The 27,838-nt window shown below is 46.5% G+C and overlaps 1 protein-coding gene across 1 annotated transcript in view; it reads right to left on the reverse strand.

Annotated features, from left to right (window-relative positions):
* Positions 1 to 27,838, reverse strand: part of LOC143804467 (protein CEBPZOS-like) — a 77,117-nt gene that overhangs the window by 43,221 nt on the left and 6,058 nt on the right. The window contains exons 2-4 of the mRNA XM_077282583.1: positions 23,694 to 23,793; positions 19,190 to 19,234; positions 2,256 to 2,337 (exon numbers count right to left, since the gene is read on the reverse strand). Coding sequence (XP_077138698.1) covers positions 2,256 to 2,337; positions 19,190 to 19,234; positions 23,694 to 23,793 — 227 coding nt within the window. The remainder of the gene's footprint in view (positions 1 to 2,255; positions 2,338 to 19,189; positions 19,235 to 23,693; positions 23,794 to 27,838) is intronic.

Below are 27,838 nucleotides of genomic sequence, written 5' to 3' on the forward strand. Positions count from 1 at the left end.
TATATAACATCATTTTTCATAGATCGGATCGTTCCGGACGTGTAGATACTAATTATGGGTACTTTTTTTGTTTATATTCATTTTAACACAAACGCTGCATTATTAGTGGTGAAACAGCTTTTTGTGATTTTTGTGCAGATTTTTTTTTACTTTTTTTTTTCCCATCTTATTTAACTTCTTTTTACTTTTTCACTTAGTTCCGTTGTGGGATATTAATATTTTTTGCTTTGATAGTCGGTCTCATACACTGCAGGACTTATGTACTGCAATGCCTGAGACCTGTCAATTCTGTACTGATTCAGCCTGTTAGAACTGGCTTATAGCTGGGTCTAACAAGCCACCATCGGATGACCTCGTGGTACCATGGCAATGATCACGATTAAGATTGCGGAGGAACTATGGTGTTAAAGGAGGTGTTTTAACCACTTCGATGTTGCTGTCGCAATTGACAGCAAGGTTTAAGGGTTTGCTGCAGGGTGTCAGTTGTCATATATAGCTGTCACCGAGGGATTTTCGCCCACTGGGGACACGTTACACTCAATCCTCGGCGCCGTGAGAAAGCAACGCTAAGGATTGAGGTCCCTTAATAATCTCCGTCACAAGACGTATTCGGTGGTTGTTAAGGGCTGGTGCTTACACATATTACATGTGCAACTACTCATTACATGCTACCATAAATCTACACACACACACACATAGAAACACACATTCACATAGAAAACACACTCATATACACAGACAATGATATACACACACCAGTGTATACACTCATATACACACACATCTATAAACACAATGATACACACACACACACACACACACACACACCAGTTTATACACTCACATACAAAGAGAACAAGACCAGCACATCCAAACTAGTGTGAACAGGCGCCAACCAACAGGTGCCCAGTGTTCCAGTTTGTCATACTGATAAAATAGATATTATCTACTAAAAATTCCACGTACAGATTGCATGGTGGCCATGAATGCGAGTATATTGCCTTCCTGGAGTCCGGTGTTCGCAGGTGTGGTCTTTGGACAGATATGAAGAGTTTGTATGTTCCCCCTGTGTTTGTGTCAATTTTACAATGGCACAAGCTTTGTAAAATAAAGATATACCGTATTTTTCGGACTATAAGACGCACCCAGGTTTTAGAGGTGGAAAATAGGGGAAAAAATATTTGAAGCAAAAAAGGTGGTAAAATATTTAATAACATAAACATACTATTATATGTGGTGTTATTATATATAATAGTATGTTATTATATTGGAAGCTGCGGGTAGAAGATGTTGCTGCGGGACCAGTGTGGCGTCTGTAAAGTACTATATGAAGACGCTGGAGGGTGAGTATAAAAATGGGGGCACAGGGCTTAAATTCAAAGCACCACTCCAGCACTAAAAAATAACACTGGAGTGCTGCTTTGAGATCCCATTGGGAGAACTATAACTACCAGCATGTCCTGCAGATCCTATGGCATGCTGGGAGTTACAGTTCACCACAGAAGTGGCAGAGTGCTTTATTGTGTGTTGTAGTAACTAACCTTTTAATTGTGGCAGCCAGCCAGCTGTGGTGAGATAAAATGCTGGAGCATCCCATCCATGACACCACAGAGCGCTCCCTCTTGTTGCCTCTCCACAGCACCGGAGGAAGCCAGCAGATTGTAGTGTGGTGTCTGCAGGACCTGTGATGATATCAGAAGAGGGAGGGTTCTGTGCTGCCTTGTGATGCTCCAGCCCACCCACTCCTGACATCACACAGGTCCTTGTGCTGGAGCACTCAGCACAGCCCCGACAGGCAGGTATGCCGCGATTTTGTGTCTCCCCTCTGGCCCCTGCTGCTGCCTCCTCCACCAGACACACAGATCTTCCCAGCTGCTGCAGAAATCCAGCGCTGGGGAAACCGTGTGTGTCCCTGTTTCAGTGAAGGAGTATTCATTTGCTGCTCCCAGCTCACTGCTCAGCTGACAGGTGGGCGGGGAAGCAGCTAATGAATATTCACTGCACTTTAATGATTGGGACCATGTGGTTTCCCCAGGGCTGATTCCTGAAGCCCAGCAGGGACACTTTTCTGCCTCCTGCCTCCCAGTGCAATCACACTCGCTGCTGCCCCCTCCCCACGTTACATCCCTACCATAAGACGCATCCACACTTTCCTCCCAAATTTGGAGGAAAAAAGTGCGTCTTATGGTCAGAAAAATACGGTAGATCTACACAAATCTGTATACTGTACAAGGTATAGCAAATATATAACTTACCATTTCTTCTTGGTTTCCCATGTTACAGCATCTCGCTCCCGGACTCCCTGTACGCCGGCCCATTCATTGGATTTATAGTAAACTGTTCACAAACCAAAGAAACATGCAAAAGTCCGTTACAGCTTCTGTACTGATCTGCATCAATTAAAACTTTGCTCTGCAGGGAAATATTCTAGGAGACGGCATACACATAGCACTGCCCATACCTAGTCATTTTCTATTTTCCACCTCCAGTTTAGAGATCACCCCTTCACTCCCAGGCGATTTTTAGTTTTTGTGCTTCCGCTTTTTTCCTCCCTTATTTGCAAAAGCCATGATTTTTTTATGTTTCCACCATTCATTTTGTTATACAATGTAGTGGAAAAAGGAAAAAAAATTTCGAAGTGCAGTGAAATGGTAATAAGAAGATCTCTCAATTCCAACCCTTTTTTTCTTTCACGGTGTTCATTGGGCAAGATTATTTTCTATGTTCGTAAGCTCGCATAGATACCAAAATAGTAACTGCGTTTTGGGGGGGTGCCTCCCCCCCAAAACGCAGTTACTATTTTGGTAACTGACTAGTAGTAGCTGACTAGTGGTAGCTGACATTTTCATCGATACTTTTTTAGGTCACGTTCAGTATGTGATCAGTATTTTACATCAGTATTTTTAAGACAAAACCAGGAGTGGGACAATTAGAGGAAAAGTATAATAGAAACACATCACCACTTCTGTATTTGTCACCCACTCCTGGTTTTAGCTAACAAATACTGATGTAAAATACTGACCAAACACTGAATGTGTGAACATGGTCTTCTTCAGATACAAAGTTTTGATCGCTTTTTCTTGCAATTTCATTTACAGATGCTTGGTGAACAATAAAAACGAGATCAGGAGCCAAGTCTGCTCCTAAAATGCCGACATCTACAGTGCCTTACGAAAGTATTCAGCCCCCTGGAACTTTTCAACCTTTTCCCACATATCATGCTTCAAACATAAAGATACCAAATGTAAATTTTTGGTGAAGAAACAACAAGTGGAACACAATTGTTAAGTTAAACGAAAATTATTGGTTATTTTAAATTTTTGTGGAAATTCAAAAACTGAAAAGTGGGGCATGCAATATTATTCGGCCTTTACTTTCAGTGCAGCAAACTCACTCCAGAAGTTCATTGTGGATCTCTGAATGATCCAATGTTGTCCTAAATGCCTAATGATGATAAATATAATCCACCTGTGTGTATTCAAGTCTCCGTATAAATGCACCTGCTCTGTGATAGTCTCAGGGTTCTGTTTGAAGCACAGAGAGCATCATGAAGACCAAGGAACACAACAAGCAGGTCCGTGATACTGTTGTGGAGAAGTTTAAAGCCGGATTTGGATACAAAATGATTTCCAAAACTTTAAACATCCCAAGGAGCACTGTGTTCATATTGAAATGGAAGGAGTAGCATACCACTGCACATCTACCAAGACCCGGCCGTCCCTCTAAACGTTCATCTCAAACAAGGAGAAGACTGATCAGAGATGCAGCCAAGAGGCCCATGATCACTCTGGATAAACTGCAGAGATCTACAGCTGAGGTGGGACAGCCTGTCCATAGGACAACAATCAGTCGTACACTGCACAAATCTGGCCTTTATGGAAGCGTGGCAAGAAGAAAGCCATTTTTCAAAGATATCCATAAAAAGTGTAATTTAAAGTTTGCAACAAGCCACATGGGAGACACACCAAACATGTGGAAGAAGGTGCTCTGGTCAGACGAAACCAAAATCGAACTTTTTGGTAACAATGCCAAACAATATGTTTGGCTTAAAGGCAACACAGCTCATCACCCTGAAAACACCATCCCCACTGTCAAACATGGTGGTGGCAGCATCATGGTTTGGGCCTGCTTTTCTTCAGCAGGGACAGGGAAGACGGTTAAAATGGATTGGAAGATGGATGGAGCCAAATACAGTACCATTCTTGAAGAAAACATGTTGGAGTCTGCAAAAGACCTGAGACTGGGACGGAGATATGTCTTCCAACAAGACAATGATCCCAAACATAAAGCAAAATCTACAATGGAATGGTTCACAAATAAACGTATCCAGGTGTTAGAATGGCCAAGTCAAAGTTCAGACCTCAATCCAATCGAGAATCTGTGGAAAGAACTGAAAACTGCTGTTCACAAACAATCTCCATCAAACCTCACTGAGCTTGAACTGTTTGCCAGGGAAGAATGGGCAAGAATTTCAGGCTCTCGATGTAAAAAACTGATAGAGACATACCCCAAGCGACTTGCAGCTGTAATCGCAGCAAAAAGTGGCGCAACATATTATTAAGTTAAAGGGGCCGAATAATATTGCACGCTCCACTTTTCAGTTTTTGATTTTCCACAAAAATTTAAAATAACCAATAAATTTCGTTCAACTTCACAATTGTGTTCCACTTGTTGTTGATTCTTCGGCAAAAATAAACATTTGGTATCTTTATGTTTGAAGCATGATATGTGGGAAAAGGTTGAGCCGAATACTTTCGCAAGGCACTGTACATCTAACTAGGGCAGATCGCTTCTGTTAATCCATTAAATAACCAGGCATCCATTAAATGCTGCTGTCAATTACGGATTTAAACCATGTGATTCTTTCTGGGAGCCAATACTGTGTCTGTTCTGGGCACTCATGCCCCCCACAGAAGCAATTGCAGGGTGCCGATGGCTTTCCATGGAATTAAAGTTTTTTTGTTCCCTGCAGTGCTGCAAAAATGCAATATTAAACTATTACAACGTATCTACTCCAAAATGGTATCCACAGAAAAATCAGCCCCCTCCATGCAAAAAAAACAAGCCCTGACATAGCTCAATCTACGGAAAAATAAAACAGTTATTGATCTCAGAAAATAGTGGCACAAACCTAACATACCGGTATATATTTTTTTTCTACAAATGTGTGATTTTTTTACCACTTAAAGTAGAAAAATATAGGGATTTTTGTGTACTCACCATAAAATCCTTTTCTCGGAGCCAATCATTGGAGGACACAGGACCATGGGTGTAAAGGCCCCATCTCACATAGCGAGATCGCTAGCGAGATCGCTGCTGAGTCACAAGTTTTGTGACGCAACAGCGACCTCAGTAGCGATCTCGCTATGTGTGACACGTACCAGCGATCAGGCCCCTGCTGCGAGATCGCTGGTCGTGTCGGAATGGCCTGGACCTTTTTTTGGTCGTTGAGGTCCCGCTGACATCGCTGAATCGGTGTGTGTGACACCGATCCACCGATGTCTTCACTGGTAACCAGGGTAAACATCGGGTTACTAAGCGCAGGGCCGCGCTTAGTAACCCGATGTTTACCCTGGTTACCAGCGTAAATGTAAAAAAAAACAAACAGTACATACTCACCATCTGTTGCCCGTCAGGTCCCTTGGCGTCTGCTTCCTGCTCTGACTGAGCCGCCGTAAAGTGAGAGCACAGCAGTGACGTCACCGCTGCGCTCTGCTCTCACTGTACGGCGGCTCAGTCAGAGCAGGAAGCAGACGGTAAGGGACACCGAAAGGCGAGTATGTACTGTTTGTTTTTTTTGGTAACCAGGGTAAACATCGGGTTACTAAGCGCGGCCCTGCGCTTAGTAACCCGATGTTTACCCTGGTTACCCGGGTGCTGCAGGGGGACTTCGGCATCGTTGAAGACAGTTTCAACGATGCCGAGGTCGTTCCCCTGATCGTTGGTCGCTGGAGAGAGCTGTCTGTGTGACAGCTCCCCAGCGACCACACAGCGACGCTGCAGCAATCAGCATCGTTGTCTGTATCGCTGCAGCGTCGCTGTGTGAGACGGGGCCTTAATGCTGCTGCCACTAGAAGGACACTAAGTGAATATAGAAAGATTTAGGGTATGTGCACACGCTGCGGATTTTGCTGCGGAACCGCAGTGTTTCCGCAGCTGCGGGTCCGCAGCGGTTTCCCATGAGTTTACAGTACAATGTAAACCTATGGGAAACGAAATCCGCAGTGCACATGCGGAAAAAAACGTGCGGAAACGCAGCGGTTTATATTCCGCAGCATGCCAATTCTTTGTTCGGATTCCGATGCGGGTTTACACCTGCTCCAATAGAAATCTGCAGGTGAAAACCCGCAGAGGAAACCGCAATAGAAACCGCGATAAATCCGCAATAAAAACCGAAGCGGCTTTGCACTGCGGATTTATCAAATCCGCTGCGGAAAATTCCGCAATGGAATCCGCAGCGCGTGCACAAGCCCTTTTCAAGCTAGTTTCACACTAACATCCGCCCACTGCCGCGCCTCTTCCTTCAGCTCGGCCTACGTCTGCATTTGTCCAGTGCACCCTATCTTTAACATTGGGTACGCATGCCATGCGGATGTATGCGGATGCCTCCACATGCGTCATCTTGACGCTGCACTGACCTGCGTCAAAAGCAACATGTTGCATTTTGCTGCAGTCAGCGTAGCTTCAAAACGATGCGTGCGGAGGCATCCGCATGGCCTGCGTACCAAATGTTAAAGATAGGGTATGCAAGACGCATGCAGACGTAGGCGGAGCTGAAGGAAGAAGCGCGGCAGTGGGCGGGGCTTCATGAAGGAAGAATGCTTTCGTCTGCAGCCCTGTCGAACGCTAGTGTGAAACTAGCCTAACTCCTCCTCTGCAGTATACACCCTCCTGCTGGCTCTAAGTGAACCAGTTTGGTAACCAAGCAGTAGGAGCTTTAAACCATTAACAAGAATAAACTACAACCCCTGGCAAAAATTATGGAATCACCGGCCTTGGAGGATGTTCATTCAGTTGTTTAATTTTGTAGAAAAAAAGCAGATAACAGACATGGCACTAAACTAAAGTCATTTCAAATGGCGACTTTCTGGCTTTAAGAAACACTAAAAGAAATCAAGAACAAAAAATGTGGTAGTCAGTAATGTTACTTTTTTTAAACCAAGCATAGGGAAAAAATTATGGAATCACTCAATTCTGAGGAAAAAATTATGGAATCAACCTGTAAATTTTCATTCCCAAAACTAACACCTGCATCAAATTAGATCTGCTAGTTAGTCTGCATCTAAAAAGGAGTGATCACACCTTGGAGAGCTGTTGCACCAAGTGGACTGACATGAATCATGGCTCCAACAGGAGAGATGTCAATTGAAACAAAGGAGAGGATTATCAAACTCTTAAAGGAGGGTAAATCATCACACAATGTTGCAAAAGATGTTGGTTGTTCAGTCAGCTGTGTCTAAAATCTGGACCAAATACAAACAACATGGGAAGGTTGTTAAAGGCAAACATACTGGTAGACCAAGGAAGACATCAAAGCGTCAAGACTGGAAACTTAAAGCAATATGTCTCAAAAACAGGAAATACACAACAAAACAAATGAGGAACGAATGGTGGAAATTGGAGTCAACATCTGTGACCGAACTGTAAAGGTACCTTCACACTAAACGACTTTGCAACGAGAACGACAACGATCCGTGACGTTGCAGCGTCCTGGATAGCGATATCGTTGTGTTTGACACGCAGCAGCGATCTGGATCCCGCTGTGATATCGCTGGTCGTTGCTGAAAGTCCAAAACTTTATTTGGTCGTCAGATCGGCGTGTATCGTCGTGTTTGACAGCAAAAGCAACGATGCCAGCAATGTTTTTTTTGGTAACCAGGGTAAATATCGGGTTACTAAGCGCAGGGCCGTGCTTAGTAACCCGATATTTACCCTGGTTACCATTGTAAAAGTAAAAAAAAACCAAAACACTACATACTCACCCTCTGATGTCTGTCACGTCCCCCGGCGTCCGCGCTGCTGCTCAGAGCTTCCTGCACTGAATGTGTCAGTGCCGGCCGTAAAGCAAAGCACAGCGGTGACGTCACCGCTGTGCTTTAGGGCCGGCGCTTACACAGTTCAGGGAAGCTGAAGGCGAGGGATGCGACAGACACGGCAATGTAAGTATGTAGTGTTTTTTTTTTTTTACATTTACACTGGTAACCAGGGTAAACATCGGGTTACTAAGCGCGGCCCTGCGCTTAGTAACCCGATGTTTACCCTGGTTACCCGGGGACTTTGGCATCGTTGGTCGCTGGAGAGCTGTCTGTGTGACAGCTCTCCAGCGACCACACAGTGACGCTGCAGCGATCGGCATCGTTGTCGATATCGCTGCAGCGTCGCTTAATGTGACGGTACCTTAAGAAATTGCCTAAAGGAAATGGGATTTACATACAGAAAAGCTAAACAAAAGCAATCATTAACACCTAAACAGAAAAAAACCAAGGTTACAGTGGGCTAAGGAAAATCAATCGTGGACTGTGGATGACTGGATGAAAGTCATATTCAGTGATAAATTACGAATCTGCATTGGGCAAGGTGATGATTCTGGAACTTTTGTTTGGTGCTGTTCCAATGAGATTTATGAAGATGACTGCCTGAAGAGAACATGCAAATTTCCACAGTCATTGATGTTATGGGGCGGCATGTCAGGTAAAGGCACTGGGGAGATGGCTGTCATTACATCTTCAATAAATGCGCAAGTTTATGTTGATTTTTTGGACACTTTTCTAATCTCATCAATTGAAAGGATGTTTGGGGATGAAATAATTTTTCAAGATGATAATGCATCCTGCCATAGAGCAAAAACTGTGAAAACACTCCTTGAAAAAAGACACATAAGGTCAATGTCATGGCCTGCAAATAGTCCGGATCTCAATACAATTGAAAATCTTTGGTGGAAGTTGAAGAAAATGGTCCATGAGAAGGCTCCAACGTGCAAAGCTGATCTGGCAACAGCAATCAGAGAAAGTTGGAGCCAGATTGATGAAGAGTACTGTTTGACACTCATTAAGTCCATGCCTCAGAGACTGCAAGCTGTTATAAAGGCCAGAGGTGGTGCAACAAAATACTAGTGATGTTTTGGAGTGTTTTTTTTTGTTTGTTTGTTTTTCATGATTCCATAATTTTTTCCTCAGAATTGAGTGATTCCATAATTTTCCCCCTATGCTTGGTTAAAAAAGTAACCATTACTGACTACAACATTTTTAGTTCTTGATCTCTTTTAGTGTTTCTTAAAGCCACAAAATTGCCATTTGAAATGACTTTAGTTTTGTGCCATGTCTGTGATCTGCTTTTTTTCTACAAAATTAAACAACTCAATGAACATCCTTCAAGGTCGGTGATTCCATAATTTTTGCCAGGGGCTGTATGTCAAATCCAAGAAAACAAACAAATCATTAGACTTAGGCTGATTTCACACATCAGTTTTTTGCCATCAGTCACAATCTGTTGAATTTTGAAAACAACGGATCCATCGCAGATTGTGAAAAACTGATGCGACGGATCCATTTTTTCGCCAGATCCGACTAGCTGATCCTGCTAATTGGATCCTTAAAATAAAAAATAAAAAAAATAATTGACGCATGCTCAGTTTAAAAAAAACAAACAGATTTCATTGCCGGATTCCATCATTTGACGGATCCGGCGCCAAAGGCTTCCACTATAGCAAACGACGGACGGCAACGGATCCGTCGCTGTCCGTTTTTTAGACGGACAAAAAACGTTACTATGTCCGTTTTCTCCGGCCGTCGGATAAACAATTTTCAAAAAATGGATGAAACGTGAGACCATCCGTCGCAATCAGTTTTTTTGTTTTCACAATTCGCCGGATTGTGACTGACGGCAAAAAACTGTGTGTGAAAGCAGCCTAACAGGGTGGGTGCTGTGTCCCTCAATGAAAAGGATTTTACGATGAGTACACAAAAATCCCTATTTCTCCTACGCCTCATTGGGGGACACAGGACCATGGGACGTCCTAAAGCAGTCCCTGGGTGGTAAACAATCAACTGTTATTACCCCATGTACCAATGAGTTACAGATGTGGTACGGCTGCCTGCAGAATCCGTCTGCCGAGGGCCGCATCTGCAGAGGCCTGAGAATGAATACTGTAATGTTTTGTGAAAATATGCAAGCTGGACCAGGTCGCAGCTCTGCAGACTTGTTCTGCTGACGCCTGGTGCCGAATGGCCCGAGAGTCACCCACTGTCCGAGTGGAATGTGCCTTAATCCCCGTTGGGACAGGTTTGCCCCTAACACGGTAGGACTCCTGAATAGCCGAGCAAATCCACTTGGCTATTGTGGCCTTTGAAGTGGCTAGGCCCTTCCTATGCCCCTCCGGAACCACGAATAGGGAATCTGTCTTGCGAAAAGACGCCGTCCACGAGACATATCTCTTCAGGGCTCTCACTAGGATCCAGGGTGTGAAGAGCCTTCTCGATACGATGTACTGGTGCTGGACAGAGTGAGGGCAAAACAATATCCTCGTTGAGATGGAAAGAAGAGAACTTTCAGTAGAAAAGACGGGGACGTTCTCAGAACCACCTTGTCTTGATGGAAACGGAGCTCGGCAGGACAGGGCTGACAACTCCGAGACACGCCTGATTGGCGTGACCGCGACTAGGAAAGCTACTTTCCAGGAAAGTTAGTGATACATCCTTCGAAAAGGGATCTCCTGTAAAACCCCGAGGACCAAATTAAGATCCCATGGTTCCAATGGCATCTTATAGGGAGGCACCACATGAGAGACTCCCTGAATGAAGGTCTTCACCTGTAATCTGTTGGCAATCCTGAGTTGGAACAGAACCAATAAGGCTGAAATCTGCCCTTTGAGTGAGCTAAGAGCGAGACCTGACTCCAATCAGGTCTGTAGAAATTCCAAAATGGAAGGAATGGAAAAGTCAAGAGGAGAGAGTCCACGGTCTTTGCACCATGAGAAGGTCTTCCAGGTGCGGTGATAAATGCGCATAGACGCGGGCTTCCTAGCACTTAACATGGTGGAGATCACTTGACGAGAGAATCCTGCTTGAGCTAGAACCCAGGATTCAACGGCCATGCCGATAAAAACACAGGGCCTCGGAATTCTGATGGTAAATAGGGCCCTGGGACAGCAGATCTGTGCGATCCGGCAGTCGCCAGGGAACGTCGGCGACGAGTTGAACTAGTTCCGCATACCACGCCCAGTGCGGCCAATCCAGCGCAACCAGGATCACTGGTGCCCCCTCCGCTCTGATCTTCTTCTGATCGGAAGTAAGGGGAGTGGGGGGAATACCACGGAAGGACCAATGCGTCCGATCCGATGGCAACTGGGTCGTGGGACCAAGCTATGAACTTGGGAACTTTGGTGTTTAGCCTTAAGGTCATCAGATCCACATCCGGAGTCCCCCAGAAACAGCAGATCTGCTGAAAGCCCTCCGGATGCAGAGACCACTCTCCCGAGGCGAGACCCTGGTGACTGAGAATGTCTGCCGCCCAATTCTCTACGCCCGGGATGTGGACTGCCGAGATCACCGAGTGTTTCCTCTCAGCCCATCAGCGAATGTGACTTACTTCGATCATGGCTGCCCTGCTGCGGGTGCCCACCCGACGGTTGATGTACGCCACAGCTGTGGCGTTGTCGGACTGAATCCTGATGGGTCGACCTGCCAGTAGTTGATGAAACCGCAGAAGGGCTAACTTGATTGCCCGTATCTCCAAAATGTTTATCAGCAGACTCGAATCTCGAGAAGATCAGTGTCCCTGTGCCGTGTGATGGTGGAACACTGCCCCCCAGCCAAGAAGGCTGGCGTCTGTGGTCACCACTAGCCAATGTACTAGAAGGAAGGACTTCCCCTGTTCCAGCGAAGACTTCAGCGTCCACCACCTGAGGGACTGTGTCACGATGTGACTGACCCGGTATGAAACGACCCAACCGTAGGTTTGTCACAAACAGCACAACAAACAAGGGAACACCGGGGACACAATTACATCAGTGGGCCCTGTCGGTAGGGACTGGGGGAATGGGCACCTCCTGCACTGGCCTGCAGATGTGCACTGATCTTGCTACCGTCCCTATACGGGTTCTTTCACCCTGTCGCCGACCAGGATACCTAGTCCCTCACTTGCCCTGCACCTATCCCTACACAGGTAACTGGCAGGTGAGAGCACTGGTCCCACCGCTGCACTAATACAACAAGGGGTAAGGAAAGACAGACAAGGTATAGGAGAACAACACTCAGCTTAATGCTGCAAAGCACAGCGGGAAGAAACACCAGATACACCGGACTCAACAGTAGAACAACTGTTCCCAGCAAGCTCCTTCTCCCAGCTTGGTCGCTGCAGTATGAACTAACACTGACAGTCAGCTGATGCATCAGGTGACCACTTAAAGGATGGTGGGAGTGGTCACTACCAACATCAGCCGACCCAGCAGCAATGCAATAACACCAGCGGCCAACGGGGGTGGGGGGTGGGGGTGGGGGTTGGGTTGGCAAAAACTGCATTAACCCCCGATGACCAACTGAGAGGAACCAGATCTGCCACAAATCCAGAAATGGATCGTGACAGTCTGCTTGACCCGTGGAGAAAGCTGGAATCGACGGTCGAGAGTGAACGGATTCCTGTCCCAAGCCGCCGGAAGGGCATGTTACAAGGGGCGGAGGTGTAGCTGTGCGAATGGAACCGCCTCTACAGCTGCCACCATCTTGCCAAGTACTCATACTGAAACGCAGAGAGTGAGAAAAGAGCGGGAGAGCATCTGTGTTCCCCGCTGTAAGGCTAAGACTTTTTCCGGAGGAAGGATCACCAACCCTCGGGAAGTGTCCAGAATCATTTCCAAGAAAGGAATTCGCTGAGCTGGTACTGGCGAGGACTTTTTGAAGTGTATCTTCCAGCCCAGGCGAGAAAGTGTATCTATCGTGATACTCACGTACTCTTGCAGGTGTGAAAAGACGGTCCCTTGATCAGGATCGTCTAGATACAGTAGCACTACAACCCCCCCCCCCCCCCCTGAGCGTGAAGGATAGCCATGGAAGCCGCCATGACCTTGGTGAAGATTCTGGGGGTGGTGGTGAGGCCGAAGGGCAAGGCAGCGAATTGAACCGCGAATCGTAGAAATCTTTGGTGAGGGGGATGTGAAGGTAAGCGTCCTGGATGTCTATGGACGCTAGGAAGTCTCCTTTTTCCATTGAAGCGATGACTGAAGGGAGCGACTCCATTCCGAACCGTCACACTCTGATGAACTTGTTCAACAGTTTTAGGTCCAGTATGGGCGGCACTGTTCCATCCTTTTTTTGGGAACACAAATAGGTTCGAGTAAAAACCCTTGGACCTTTTGTTTTGCAGAACCGGTAAAATGACCCCGTCCTTTCTGAGGGCTTTTATGGCTCGGAAGAATGCTGCTGTCTTTGCCTTGGGAGGAGAAGACAGGAAAAACCGCATTGGTGGAGGAGACTAAATCTATTTTGTATCTGGAGGACACCAGATCTCTGACCCACTCGACATGAACAACCGAGAGCCAGGCTTGACGGAACAAAAGCAGACGACCTCCTACTTTTTTGGCGCCCCCCGGATACCACACTGAGTCATTGTGCAGAGGATCTGTGTGATCTGGCTCCCTTAGGTCAAGGCTGTCTAGGCCTGCTCTTCCAGGAATGGGTTGGTCTGTATGAGACCTGGGAACCTCTATCCATACGCGGGGCCCACCCTGGTCCCGAAGAGACGGTTGTAGAGGACCAGCTGGGGTTGTTACGAAAATACTGGGTCCGAACTTGTTGTTGTTGGTTCCGAAATGGTCGAACAGGCCTCTGCTGGGGAAGCAACTTACTGTTCCCTCCAGTAGCGTCGGAGATTAGTTGATCAAGTTTTCTCCAAATAAGTGACCGCTTTGATAGGGCAGAGAGGTTAAGGACTTTTTGGAAGCAAAATTCGCACACCATTCTCTGAGCCATAGCGCCCTCCTAATGGTGATTGCTGCTGCTTGTGAAGCGCAGTTCGCCGCATCTAAAGAAGAGGACATAACGAAATCCCCAGCCCGAGATATCTGGCTAGCGAGGCATGCCACCTCAGGCGGGAGGTTAGTTTCCTGAACGGATGCGGACAAGGCCTCAGCCCAATAGACCATAGCCTTAGCCACCCAGGTTGCAGCAAAGGATGGAAAGAGCACAGCTCCAGAGGCCTCAAAGACTAACCAAGCAAGATTGTCAATTTGGCGGTCACTAGGATTTTTGACTGCTGAGCTATCGGACAAGGATAAAAGAGTTTTAGATGTTTAGATGCAAGCTGCGATACGGGAGGATCCACTGGGGGGGGGGGGGACTGTAACCAATCCTTTTTTACAGCAGGAGCAAAGGGATATCTAGACTCCATGGGCTTCTGCTCTGTGAGGCGCTTATCCGGTCGATCCCTATGTCTCTCAACGATGTCCTTAAACTCGGGGTGGTTGGCAAGACACGGCGTGATCTGGGATAGATACGGGTTCCTTGTCCACCCTCAGAGCCTTGTTAACTGACTCAATAAGGGAATCAACTGTCTCCTGATAATTCTGCGAGTCCTGATCTGAGGACGCATCAGATTCGTATTCTGAATCATGTTCGCTACCAACCCCTGGAGAGAGGGAGCGAGAAGCCAAACATACGGAAGGCCGAAGCACGAGAAGGTTCGGGGGACGTGCCATGTGTCCTTTTTCTAGAAACATGAGCACTTTTTGATAAAGCAAGACCCCTGCTGGATGATGAATCTTGTCCGTTGGAAGGGTTTTTCGCAACTGACACCCTGACTTGAGGAGGGGTCCCAGAGAGAGTCTATTGCCTTGGCCAGAGAAGCCATAGACCGTGACAGGGAAATAGCCCACTCAGGGGGACTAGGCTCGCTAGGGTCGGTAGCAGTGGTGGGTGGCTCCTGGGCAGATACCGGGTCACAGGCTGTGCAGAATGCAGTATTGTGACCTCGGGGCAAAGAAATCTTGCAAGTGGTACATGATGCAAAAAAACAGTATGTGTTTTGTTAGCCTTTTTGGATGCTTTAGGTTGAGACATAGTGTACCCTGGCATCCCTTGGAAAAGAGAGAGAGAGGGAGGATGTATGTGCAGAGAAAGGGTTAAGCTATGATTCTGTAGCTTACCCAGGTCCTGTGTCTTGAGTACCCAGGGGAAATGCCGCTGTCCGCCGCCCATGCAGCGCTTCTGTCAGTGCTGCTGTCATGCTGTCCCTGCTGGTGTCCAGGTTCCAAGGCTGCGCTGCCAGAGGTGTAGAAAGATGGCCGCCGAGATAAGGAAGGTGCTTCTTGTTTGGAACGAGAAGCGCCAGAACGCAAGAATGGCGCCACCCCCGGTAGGCGGGGCCATTAAAATGCGGCCTATCCCGGCTAGAAGCCAGGAACTAAATTTCTGGAGCCGGGTTAAAGTGTGGGCCGCAGTCGTTCACCGCAGCGCCCGTTGAGCCTGCAGCCTATCCCGGCTAGAAGCCGGGGACTAAATTTTTGGAGCCGAGTGAAAGTGGGGGCCGCGGTTGTTCATTGCAGTGCCCGCGAGCCTGCTAGAAGCTGGGGAGGAACCGGAACCCTGTCGCTGCTGGGGGGCAAACTGAGAGGGGCTGTAACGGTGTACAAAACGCCACGGGACACCTCCCCCTCCCCGGGACCAGGAGCCCCCTTCTCTGCGCCCAGATGGAGCCTCTTCTACCAGCTGTAGTCTTACTCACGGAGTGCCAGGAGACGTAGCAGAGCCGTAGCTGCAGGTGTGCTGGTCCTGGGGTTCACTCTCAATCCACCATCCTCATAGACAAAGGAGGTGGAGAGAGCCTTTCTGCCACCTTTCATCATCCGCTTAATATAAGTGGGGGCTGCACGGACGCCAATGGAGGGCCTCTGTACATCCAGTGGGTTCACTTCCATAGGGTGGGACAGGGCAAGTTGTCCGGCTATAGGCCTGGCTCCAGGAGAGGATACATAGAGGCGACACTCTATGTGCTCGCCCGTTGCTGGTGTGGGGAGATCGGGACCCGAAGGAACCGTTGCTCCTAAAGTGAGCTCAAGTATGGCATCCCACATCGCAGGAGAGGGTACGGAGAGGCGACACTCCGCATTCTCGCCTGTTGATGAGTCGGGGGAGATCGGAACCTTGAAACGATCCGTCGCCTCCTTCACTCCGTTAAGCAAAAATAAAAATAAAAAATAAAAATAAAAACGTTTGGGTCTGAAAACCAGACCCAAGTGCCTCCTACAGACACTAAGCAAGAACTGGTTCACTTAGAGCCAGCAGAAGGGTGTATACTGCAGACGAGGAGTTAATCTTTCTATATCTATAGTCACTTAGTGTCCTCTTAGTGGCAGCAGCATAACACCCATGGTCCTGTGTCCCCCAATGAAGCGTAGGAGAAAAACAGATTATATATTTACAGTAATATATATATATATATATATATATATATATATATATATATAGTGCAGACCAAATGTTTGGACACACCCTCTCATTTAAAGATTTTTCTGTATTTTCATGACTATTCACACTGAAGGTATCAAAACTATCAATTAACACATGTGGAATTATATACTTAACAAAAAAGCGTGAAACAACTGAAAATGTCTTATATTCTAGTTTCTTCAAAGTAGCCACCTTTTGCTTTGATGACTGCTTTGCACACTCTTGACATTCTTGGCGTAGCACCCCATCACTCTCTTTCTTGGTCAAATAGCCCTTACACAGCCTGGAGGTGTGTTTGGGGTCATTGTCCAGTTGAAAAATAAATGATGGTCCAACTAAAGGCAAAAAGGATGGAATAGCATGCCGCTGCAAGATTCTGTGGTAGCCATGCTGGTTCAGTATGCCTTCAATTTTGAATAAATCCCCAACAGTGTCACCAGCAAAGCACCCCCACACCATCACACCTCCTCCTCCATGCTTCACGGTGGGAACCAGGCACGTAGAGTCCATCCGTTCACCTTTTCTGCGTCGCACAAAGACACGGTGGTTGAAACCAAAGATCTCAAATTTGGACTCATCAGACCAAAGCACAGATTTCCACTGGTCCAATGTCCATTCCTTGTGTTCTTTGGCCCAAACAAGTCTCTTCTGCTTGTTTCCTGTCCTTAGCAGTGGTTTCCTAGCAGCTATTTTACCATGAAGGCCTGCTGCACAAAGCCTTCTCTTAACAGTTGTTGTAGAGATGTGTCTGCTGCTAGAACTCTGTGTGGCATTGACCTGGTCTCTAATCTGAGCTGCTGTTAACCTGCGATTTCTGAGGCTGGTGACTCGGATACACTTATCCTCAGATGCAGAGGTGACTCTTGGTCTTCCTTTCCTGGGGCGGTCCTCATGTGAGACAGTTTCTTTGTAGCGCTTGATGGTTTTTGCAACTGCACTTGGGGACACTTTCAAAGTTTTCCCAATTTTTCGGACTGACTGACCTTCATTTCTTAAAGTAATGATGGCCACTCGTTTTTCTTTACTTAGCGGCTTTTCTTGCCATAATACAAATTCTAACAGTCTATTCAGCAGGACTATCAGCTGTGTATCCACCAGACTTCTGCACAACACAACTGATAGTCCCAACCCCATTTTTAAGGCAAGAAATCCCATTTATTAAAGCTGACAGGGTACACCTGTGAAGTGAAAACCATTCCCGGTGACTACTTTTTGAAGCTCATCAAGAGAATGCCAAGATTGTGTAAAGCAGTCATCAAAGCAAAAGGTGGCTACTTTGAAGAACCTAGAATATAAGACATGTTTTCAGTTGTTTCACACTTTTTTGTTATTTATATAATTCCACATGTTTTACTTCATAGTTTTGATGCCTTCAGTGTGAATATATATATACTAGATTGTGGCCCGATTCTAACGCATCGGGTATTCTAGAATATGCATGTCCCCGTAGTATATGGACAATGATGATTCCATAACTCGCGGCAGACTGTGCCTGTCGCTGATTGGTCCATGATTGGGACATGCATATTCTAGAATACCCGATGCGTTAGAATCGGGCCACAATCTAGTATGTATGTATATATATATATATATATATATATATATATATATATATATATATATATATATATATATATATATATATATATATATATATATATATATACACACACACACATACATACATACACACACACCAATTTGTCAATGTTGTAACCGTACAGACCTGGATAATCACATTGCCAGGCCTTGATTACTGCACAATGACTGTAATGAAATTAAACAACAATTGGAAAATTGTGTTATTTTTTTCCCCCCCAGAATTAATGATAACCGAATGTGCTCAGATAAGGAGTTATCAGAGCATGCTCATGTGCTACCTGGTTGTCTTCGGCATGCTCAATAAGTATGTTCGAGTCCCAGCGGCTACATGTTTCAGATAGCACACAAGCATGTTCGCTCATCGCTATTCAGAATCACTGGAATATTTTACTATAGTTCAGTACACTTTATGTGAACATGAATGGCGTCAGTTAAAACTAAAACTCGTCCCGCAGAATGCTAACCCTCATATGTATAGTGCAATACAATAAAATATAGTCAAAATGACGCTCTTCTAGGAAGCCCAGCCACAGACATGAATAACAGCCCATCAGCTGCTCTGTGATCAGGTAGCAGGCGGGCCAGTGGTAGCTGGTGCACCCAAGAGTGTGTCATCATCAGTAATTGACAACAGAATTTAAATGGTTAAACAGCTGCGATCAGAGCTAGCTCCAGTTGCTTCAGTTACACCAAGATGCTGGCTACGTACCACAGCCGGAATTTCCAAGGACGATGCCACTTTACATACCGGCAACAGACATGTGATGTTCTGTTACATGTCGTTAAGGGGTTAACCCATACCTGCATTAACTTATGCTCTCTTTGTCTTTTAAGGGAGGTTGTGTGACCACTGCAGCCAATCAGTGTGCCACCACCGATACCAATATATAACTGCAGTGGTCACGTACCGACCAAGTAGGAAAATGTGAAGCTGCCTGCTTTTCCCCCTGGCAGGAGACTGAAGGAGGAAGCAAGCAGCAATACAGAGGAATAGCTGGGGTCCCTCTGGTTTAGACATGTCTGCATTTTTCCTTTTGGGACCACCATGGGTCAGTTTTAAATAAGAAAGGGTGTCTAATTCCCTTAATATTATTTAGTATATTACTGGATAGTATTTATTCTGAAAAAAATATATAAATAATTGTTACCTTCTAAAACGGAAGGAAATCTTCTGTTCATTGTATGCCGGAAATCTGACAGAGGAGAACACAAGATTAATTAGATGGTATAAAATCTGCAGAAATACATGAAGACCCTCAGTCATATGGCCTTATATAATTGTACATGTCTGCGGAAGGTGGCATAAAGTATGATTTTATGAAAAACAATAGTTTTCTTTTTTTAAATATATTATATAATTTGTATATTTGACTAGTCTTTCTAGTCTGTTTCTTGGGCAGCATGGTTGCTCAGTGGTCCTGGATTCAAATCCCACCAAGGCCAACATCTGCAAGGAGTCTGTATGTTCTCCCCTTGTTTGTGTGGGTTTCCTCCGGGTTCTCCGGTTTCCTCCCACACTCCAAAGACATACTGATAGGGAATCTAGATTGTGAGCCCCAATGGGAAGAGTAATGATAATGTCTGTAAAGCGCTGTGAAATATGATGGCGTTATATAAATATATTATAAATACATTTTCCTATATGCCAAAGTAGCACAAAATAGTCCACTGTATTCAGGTTAAATGTGGGGAGAGGTATGAACACACCAGACACTCAGGGATGGGTCCATTGAATTCTTTCATCTTTCCTATTAACCAAAGGCATAAAATGTTTTTGTGTAGGTTTTAGGCCACGTGCACACATTCAGTATTTGGTCAGTATTTTACCTCAGTATTTGTAAGCCAAAACAAGGAGAGGAACAATCAGAGGAAAAGTATAATAGAAACACGTCACCACTTCTGTATTTATCACCCATTGGTTTTGGCTTACAAATACTGAGGTAAAAAACTGACCATATACTGCTAGTGTCCTTAGGATGGAGTCATACTAGCATTTAAAATTTTTTGTCATGCGAGTACAATGTGATTTTTAGCAAGTACCACTCGTCTGAGATGAGTATGCAATGCGTTAACATCTGCTTTTATATACAGTAATTCTCTGTCATTTCAAGCTACCGTATATACTCGAGTATAAGCCGAGATTTTCAGCCCACTTTTTTGGGCTGAAAGTCCCCCTCTCGTCTTATACTCGAGTCATACCCAGAGGTCGGCAGGGGAGGGGGAGTGGGGGATGTCTAAAAATACTCACCTAGTCCAGGCGCGGTCCCTGCAGGTCCCTGGCTTCCCCGGCAGCAGCAGCTTGAGCTTCTTCCTGTACTGAGCGGTCACATGGTACCGCTCATTATGGCAATGAATATGCGACTCCACCTCCCATAGAGGTGGAGCCGCATATTCATTACTGTAATCAGCGGTAACAGTGACCGCTCAGTACAGTTAGAAGCTGCGGCGTCGGGGAAGCAGGGACTGCACAGCGCCAGGACCAGGTGAGTATACGGGGAGGGGAGGGCAGCGCTGCGCGATAGTCACCTTTCCTAGTTCCGGGCGCCGCTCTGTCTTCAGCAGTGACGCTCAGGTCAGAGGGCGCGATGACGTGGTTAGTGCGCGCCCTCTGCTGAACGTCAGTGCTGAGCATGGAGTGGCGCCGGAACGAGGTGCAGGTGACTATTGAAAGTGCCGGGGGCCTGAGCGACGGAGAGGTGAGTATGTGATATTTTTTTTTTTTAATTGCAGAAAATGGGGCAAGTGTCTGTATGGAGCATCTATGGGGCCATAACATTTGTGCAGCACTATATGGGGCCATAAAGTTTGTGCAGCATTATATGGGGCCATAACATTTGTGCAGCACTATATGGGGCCATAAAGTTTGTGCAGCATTATATGGGGCCATAACATTTGTGCAGCACTATATGGGGCCATAAAGTTTGTGCAGCATTATATGGGGCCATAACATTTGTGCAGCACTATATGGGGCCATAACATTTGTGCAGCACTATATTGGGCCACAATGTTTGTGCAGCACTATATGGGGCCATAATGTTTGTGCAGCACTATATGGGGCCATAACATTTGTGCAGCACTATATGGGGCCATAATGTTTGTGCAGCACTATATGGGGCCATAAAGTTTGTGCAGCATTATATGGGGCCATAATGTTTGTGCAGCACTATATGGGGCCATAATGTTTGTGCAGCACTATATGGGGCCATAACATTTGTGCAGCACTATATGGGGCCATAACATTTGTGCAGCACTATATGGGGCCATAACATTTGTGCAGCACTATATGGGGCCATAACATTTGTGCAGCACTATATGGGGCCACAATATTTGTGCAGCACTATATGGGGCCATAATGTTTGTGCAGCATTATATGGGGCCATAATGTTTGTGCAGCATTATATGGGGCCATAATGTTTGTGCAGCATTATATGGGGCCATAACATTTGTGCAGCACTATATGGGGCCATAACATTTGTGCAGCACTATATGGGGCCATAACATTTGTGCAGCACTATATGAGGCCATAAAGTTTGAGCAGCATTATATGGGGCCATGTTTGTGCAACACTATATGGGGCCATAATGTTTGTGCAGCACTATATGGGGGCCATAACGTTTGTGCAGCACTATATGGGGGCAAGTGTCTGTATGGGGCATCTATGGGGCCATAACGTTTGTGCAGCACTATATGGGGCCATAACGTTTGTGCAGCACTATATGGGGCCATAACATTTGTGCAGCACTATATGGGGCAAGTGTCTGTATGGGGCTATAATTAACGTTTGTAGGGCACTATGGTATATGGTGCAAGTGTCTGTATGGATCATCTTATGGGGCCATAATAAAGGTTTGTGCAGCACTATATGTTGCAAATATCTTTATGGAGCATCTTATGGGGCCATAATCAGCATTTGTGCAGCATTATATTGGGCAAATGTGTCTATGGAGCATCTTATGGGGCCTTTATTAACCTTTATGCAGGATTATATGGGGCATACTCTAATATGGAACATCTTATGGGGCCATCATAAACTGCATGGAGCATTATATGGGGCTCCTGATTCAATATGGATATTCAAAAACACTTAACCTACTGATGTCTCAATTAATTGTACTTTTATTGGTATCTATTTTTAGTTTTGACATTTACCGGTAGCTGCTGCATTTCCCACCCTAGGCTTATACTCGAGTCATTAAGTTTTCCCAGTTTTTTTGTGGCAAAATTAGGGGGGTCGGCTTATACTCGGGTCGGCTTATACTCGAGTATATACGGTAGTTTACTAACTAATAAAACAATCTAATATACAGGTATAGATAGATGATAGAGGTCATTGAGATATACAGCTCTGGCAAAAATTAAGTGACCACCAAACCCTGTCATGGGCAGCCCAATCTCCAGACCTGAACCCCATTGAAAACCTCTGGAATGTAATCAAGAGGATGATGGATAGTCACAAGCCATCAAACAAAGAAGAACTGCTTACATTTTTGCTCCAGGAGCAGTGTGAAAGACTGGTGGAAAGCATGCCAAGACGCATGAAAGCTGTGATTAAAAATCATGGTTATTCCACAAAATATTGATTTCTGAACTCTTCCTGAGTTAAAACATTAGTATTGTTGTTTCTAAATGATTATGAACTTGCTTTCTTTGCATTTTTTGAGGTCTAAAAACGCATTTTATTTTTTTTTTAATTTTGACCATTTCTTCTTTTCAGAAAAAAACAAAACAAAATCTATTGCTTGGAAATTTGGAGACATGTTGTCAGAAGTTTGTAGACTAAAAGAACAATTTACATTTTACTGAAAAATATACCTATAAAGAGAAAAATCAGAGAAACTGAACATTTTACAGTGGTCTCAATTTTTACCAGAGCTGTATAATGTGTAGCTTACTGTACATGTATTTAGCGAATAATGAAATAAATAAAAGAAAAAAAAATGGCGTGGGGTCCCCCATACTTTTCTTAACCAGATGAGGGAAAGCAGACAGTTGGGGGTTGAAGTTTATACTCTGGGAAAAGGATAATAAACATGGAGCTTCCCAGGCTATTAATATCAGCTCACAGTTAGCCTTTACTGGTTCTTAACAATGGGGTGACCCCCCCCCCCCAAAAAAAAAAAAAATGACGTGCGGTCGGCAGGCACGTCAAAACGACGCATGAGGACGCATCCGCATACAACGCATGTCCCTGCGTACCCAATGTTAAAGATAGGTACGCAGGACGCATGCAGAAGTAGGCGGAGCATAAGGGAAGTGCGGAAGTAGACGGAACTTAAGGGAGGAAGTACACAGCCCTACGCACTCTACCCAAACGCAAGTGTGAAACCGGCCTAACCGTCCCCCTCATTTTTGTGTCACACATGGAGCACTCTCTTTGGTGTTTTTTCCTTTACATGTTTCAAATGCAAGCAGAGGGGCTCATTGATTTCTATGGGGTTAGTCTGTTTTCCTTTTGTTTATTTTTAAAATTAAAAAAAAATAGTGAATGCAGAATGATGGAAAGAAGAGTGACACCATAGAAATCAATGGGCCCCTCTGCTTTAGTTTGAAACAAGGTTGCACAGGATAACAAAAGGAACAAACGGAAAACAAACCGATGTGAATTGAGATTTATGTAGATTTGGAAATTGAGAAAAACTTAAGGGACCCGACCTTGGCTTGAATCCATCTTGAAGTATAGCAGGTAGACGCCAACTACACCAGCCAGTTCCAGTGCCAGCACACCCTTCACAAGCCTGCTGTTAATCTTCACCTGTTGGCAAGAAAACAGTAAAGATTGTATGCTTTACTTTTATTATCATTCTTCTGAAAATCACTGAAAAAAAAACAAAATTTCAAACCTCTTTTCAGATGCCAAGAGTTTTTTTTTTGTAAATCTTTAAAAATCAAATAGATGTGGGGTGAGGCAGGAGGAGGCATCTTATAGCCTTGTAAGAGCTACAAACATACAGTGGCATGTAAAAGTTTGGGCACCCCTGGTCAAAATTATTGTGAACAGTTAAGCAAGATGAAGATGAAATGATCTCTAAGGGTACGTGAAAAAGTATGTGCACACGATCAGAAATTGCTGCGGTTTTGACACTGTATTTATGCAGACTAAAAAATGTTGCAGCTATGGAGAATCTGTGGTGGTCACACACTGCTACGGGTTGTCTGTGGTGGGCATTCACTGCTACAGGGCACCTGTGGTGGGCACGCACTTCTATGGGGACATCTGTGGTGGCCATTCACTGCTACAGGGCACCTGTGGTGGGCACGCACTTCTATGGGGACATCTGTGGTGGGCATTTACTGCTACAGGGCATCTGTAGTGGGCACACCTGTGGTGGAGATACACTGCTACAGGGCATCTGTGGTGGGCATGAACTTCTATGGGGACATCTGTGGAAGGCACGCATTGCTACGAAGAATCTATGAAGGGCACGCATTGCTACAGGGGAGTCTGTGAAGAGCACGCATTGCTACGGGGTAGTCTGTGAAGGGCACGCATTGCTATGGGGGAATCTATGAAGGGCACGCATTGCTATGGGGGAATCTATGAAGGGCAAGCATTGCTATGGGGGAATCTATGAAGGGCACGCATTGCTACGGGGGAGTCAGTGAAGGGCACGCATTGCTACGGGGAGTCTGTGAAGGGCACGCATTGCTATGGGGGAATCTATGAAGGGCACGCATTGCTATGGGGGAATCTATGAAGGGCACGCATTGCTACGGGGGAGTCTGTGAAGGGCACGCATTGCTATGGGGGAATCTATGAAGGGCACGCATTGCTATGGGGGAATCTATGAAGGGCACGCATTGCTACGGGGGAATCTATGAAGGGCACGCATTGCTACGGGGGAGTCTGTGAAGGGCACGCATTGCTATGGGGGAATCTATGAAGGGCACGCATTGCTATGGGGGAATCTATGAAGGGCAAGCATTGCTATGGGGGAATCTATGAAGGGCACGCATTGCTACGGGGGAGTTTGTGAAGGGCACGCATTGCTACGGGGAGTCTGTGAAGGGCACGCATTGCTATGGGGGAATCTATGAAGGGCACGCATTGCTACGGGGAGTCTGTGAAGGGCACGCATTGCTATGGGGGAATCTATGAAGGGCACGCATTGCTATGGGGGAATCTATGAAGGGCACGCATTGCTACGGGGAGTCTGTGAAGGGCACGCATTGCTATGGGGGAATCTATGAAGGGCACGCATTGCTATGGGGGAATCTATGAAGGGCAAGCATTGCTATGGGGGAATCTATGAAGGGCACGCACTGCTATGGGGGAATCTATGAAGGGCATGCACTGCTACGGGGGAGTCTATGAAGGGCACACATTGCTATGGGGGAATCTATGAAGGCCATGTAGAGACCGCAGATAAAGAAGGATGCAGGGACAAAGAGGAGTCAGAAAGCAAATAATGTTTTTTTCTAACTTTCCTTTAACTTCCAACCCAACAAAGAATAACAACAGTTTTCCACGCAGGGAACTTAGGTACACGATCACAATTTCACAGTAAATACTATCTACTATATAGGCGCCCTGAACTAAACCCGCGAAACACGACAGCGCCTCACTAGTGACCCACTAACAAGAACAAGTCAACCAAGTTCACTTATCAGCGTTGTTTCAACGATGCAGTCCTGATGGTGAAGCTCCGTCAGCGGCGTAGTCCTGATGGTGAAGCTCCGTCAGCGACGTAGTCCTGATGGCGAAGCTCCGTCAGCGACGTAGTCCTGATGGCGGGGGAAGGAGGTGTCCTCCGTTGGCGGGCCCAGGTGTAGATTCGAGTCCAGAATGTCTTTTGCGGTGCTGCGTTACCTCCCACAGGCGGACGTTGATCCGGGGTAACAGTTTCCACGTCCAGAGAGGGGTCTTTTTGAGAAGAATTAGCAGAATAATCGGTATCAGTCACAGCTAAGAAAAACCCAGGAGGGCCCGGAGCACTCTGCGGCAAGATGCTTCCGGGGAGCACGGTAATATTGTCCCTGAGCTGATCAGCGCTACCCCTCTGCCTGGGGGGTCGCTGACGACGAGTGCGCCTCTTTTTGGGGGCTCTGGTAATTGCCCGCAGTGTCTGCTGCACGTTCTCCCCCTGCTTCCAGCAAGTCTCACTGCGGCCTGCACCCACACAACAACTGCGCTGCAGTTTCCTCTCCTCAGAGATTTCCCGCGCTTCTCTGTCCCTGCTTTCGCGCGTTTTGCTTTTTATCCTCTCCTCTCCCTGCGTCACTCTGCCTCCTGTCACATGAGCCTGGCTTCCCATGCGCCCCTCAAATCTGTCCCCCGGAACCCCGACTCCCGGCAACAATGGTTCCACCCGTCTGCACAGCTCACCAGGTCCCTGTCCCCTACATTCCCCCACCCTGTATGCTCGCCAGTCCCCGGGCGAGGCCTTCGCACTGACAGGTCGCCCATCTGACGGGTTGTTCCACACTTGGGTCTGTCTAGTGTGTAAGTCAGGACTGTAGCGAGTTGGGGGTCTACCGGCAGTAGAACGTTCAGAACGTCGTGGCTCGGGTCCTTGTGTAGGGGGTGTTGGGGGAATGTCGTCAGCGGAAGGGTGACTGGTCAGGGGTAGTGTAGTTGTCGAGATAGGGGGAGTATTTTGACGCCGTTCTTCTTCTTCATCATCTTCTTCATCCCACCAATGGTTGTTGGGGGACTCAGTCGTAGGTGGCTCTTCCCTGATTGCGGATTCCGGGGTGTCCGAGTCAACAGAGCGACACAACCGGAGCATGTTGCGATGAAGAATGCGAGTACCTGTACTTCCGGGGGCCTCAGACTGCACTTCATATACAGGTCCATGCGGGTCTACACGGCGAAGCACCCGATAGGGTGTTTTTTCCCAACGATGGTCTAACTTGTTTTGCGGTCTTTGCTCTCGAACGAGTACTCGATCACCTGGCCGGAACTCTGGGGGTTTTGCTGTAGGGGTGCTCCGATGCTCCACTTCCCGAATTCGAGTGTGTACCAGTCGGTGTAAGGTCTGCAGCCGATGCCGATGATCACGCACCCACGAAGCCATCCCTGTTCGGGGGCCTTCTTCCTCCGAAGACAGTTCCAGATCTGTCATGCCTTTTCCTGGGCGCCCAAAGACCACTTCATACGGGGTGCGTCCTGTGACTTGATGAACTCTATTGTTGTAGACCCACACTAGGTCAGACACATACTCCGGCCAGCGGGCCTTCTGATCTTGTTCTAGCGCACGCAGCATTTGAAGCAAAGTCCGGTTAAACCGCTCACAAGCCCCATTTCCCTGGGGGTGATACGGTGTGGTGCGTGACTTATCAATGCCGTAGAGGCGATGCAGCTCTTCCATGACTTTGCCCAAGAAACAGGCGCCTTGATCTGAATGTATTCGCCTCGGACAGCCGTAAACTTGAATAAAGTTCTTACAGATAGCGCTCGCCGCCGACTCAGCTGTCTGATCACGGGTAGGGGTGACTACCGCGAATTTTGAAAAATGATCTACCATAACGAGGCAGTGTTCGTAGCCTTGATGCGCTGCTCCAATGGTAATGTAGTCTATCATTAATACTTCAAAAGGGGCAGACGTCGTGATGCTCTGCACAGGCGCCCTTTCCTCCGGTGACTTGGTTAGCTCACATTGTCGACATTGTCTACAGGCAGTTTGTACTTCCGCAAGCAGCCGAGGATGATAGAACCGAGTTTGCAGCCACTTAAACGTCCTCTTCACTCCGAAGTGTGCCCCGGACTCATGAGCTTCTTTAGCAACTGCGGCCACCACGGGCCCTGGTAAGACCATCTGCCAGGTCGGCTCGGAATCTGCCTGAGCCATGGTTAAGTG

Source organism: Ranitomeya variabilis, chromosome 2 (assembly GCF_051348905.1).
Source record: "Ranitomeya variabilis isolate aRanVar5 chromosome 2, aRanVar5.hap1, whole genome shotgun sequence".
In the NCBI taxonomy this organism is placed as follows: Eukaryota; Metazoa; Chordata; class Amphibia; order Anura; family Dendrobatidae; genus Ranitomeya; species Ranitomeya variabilis.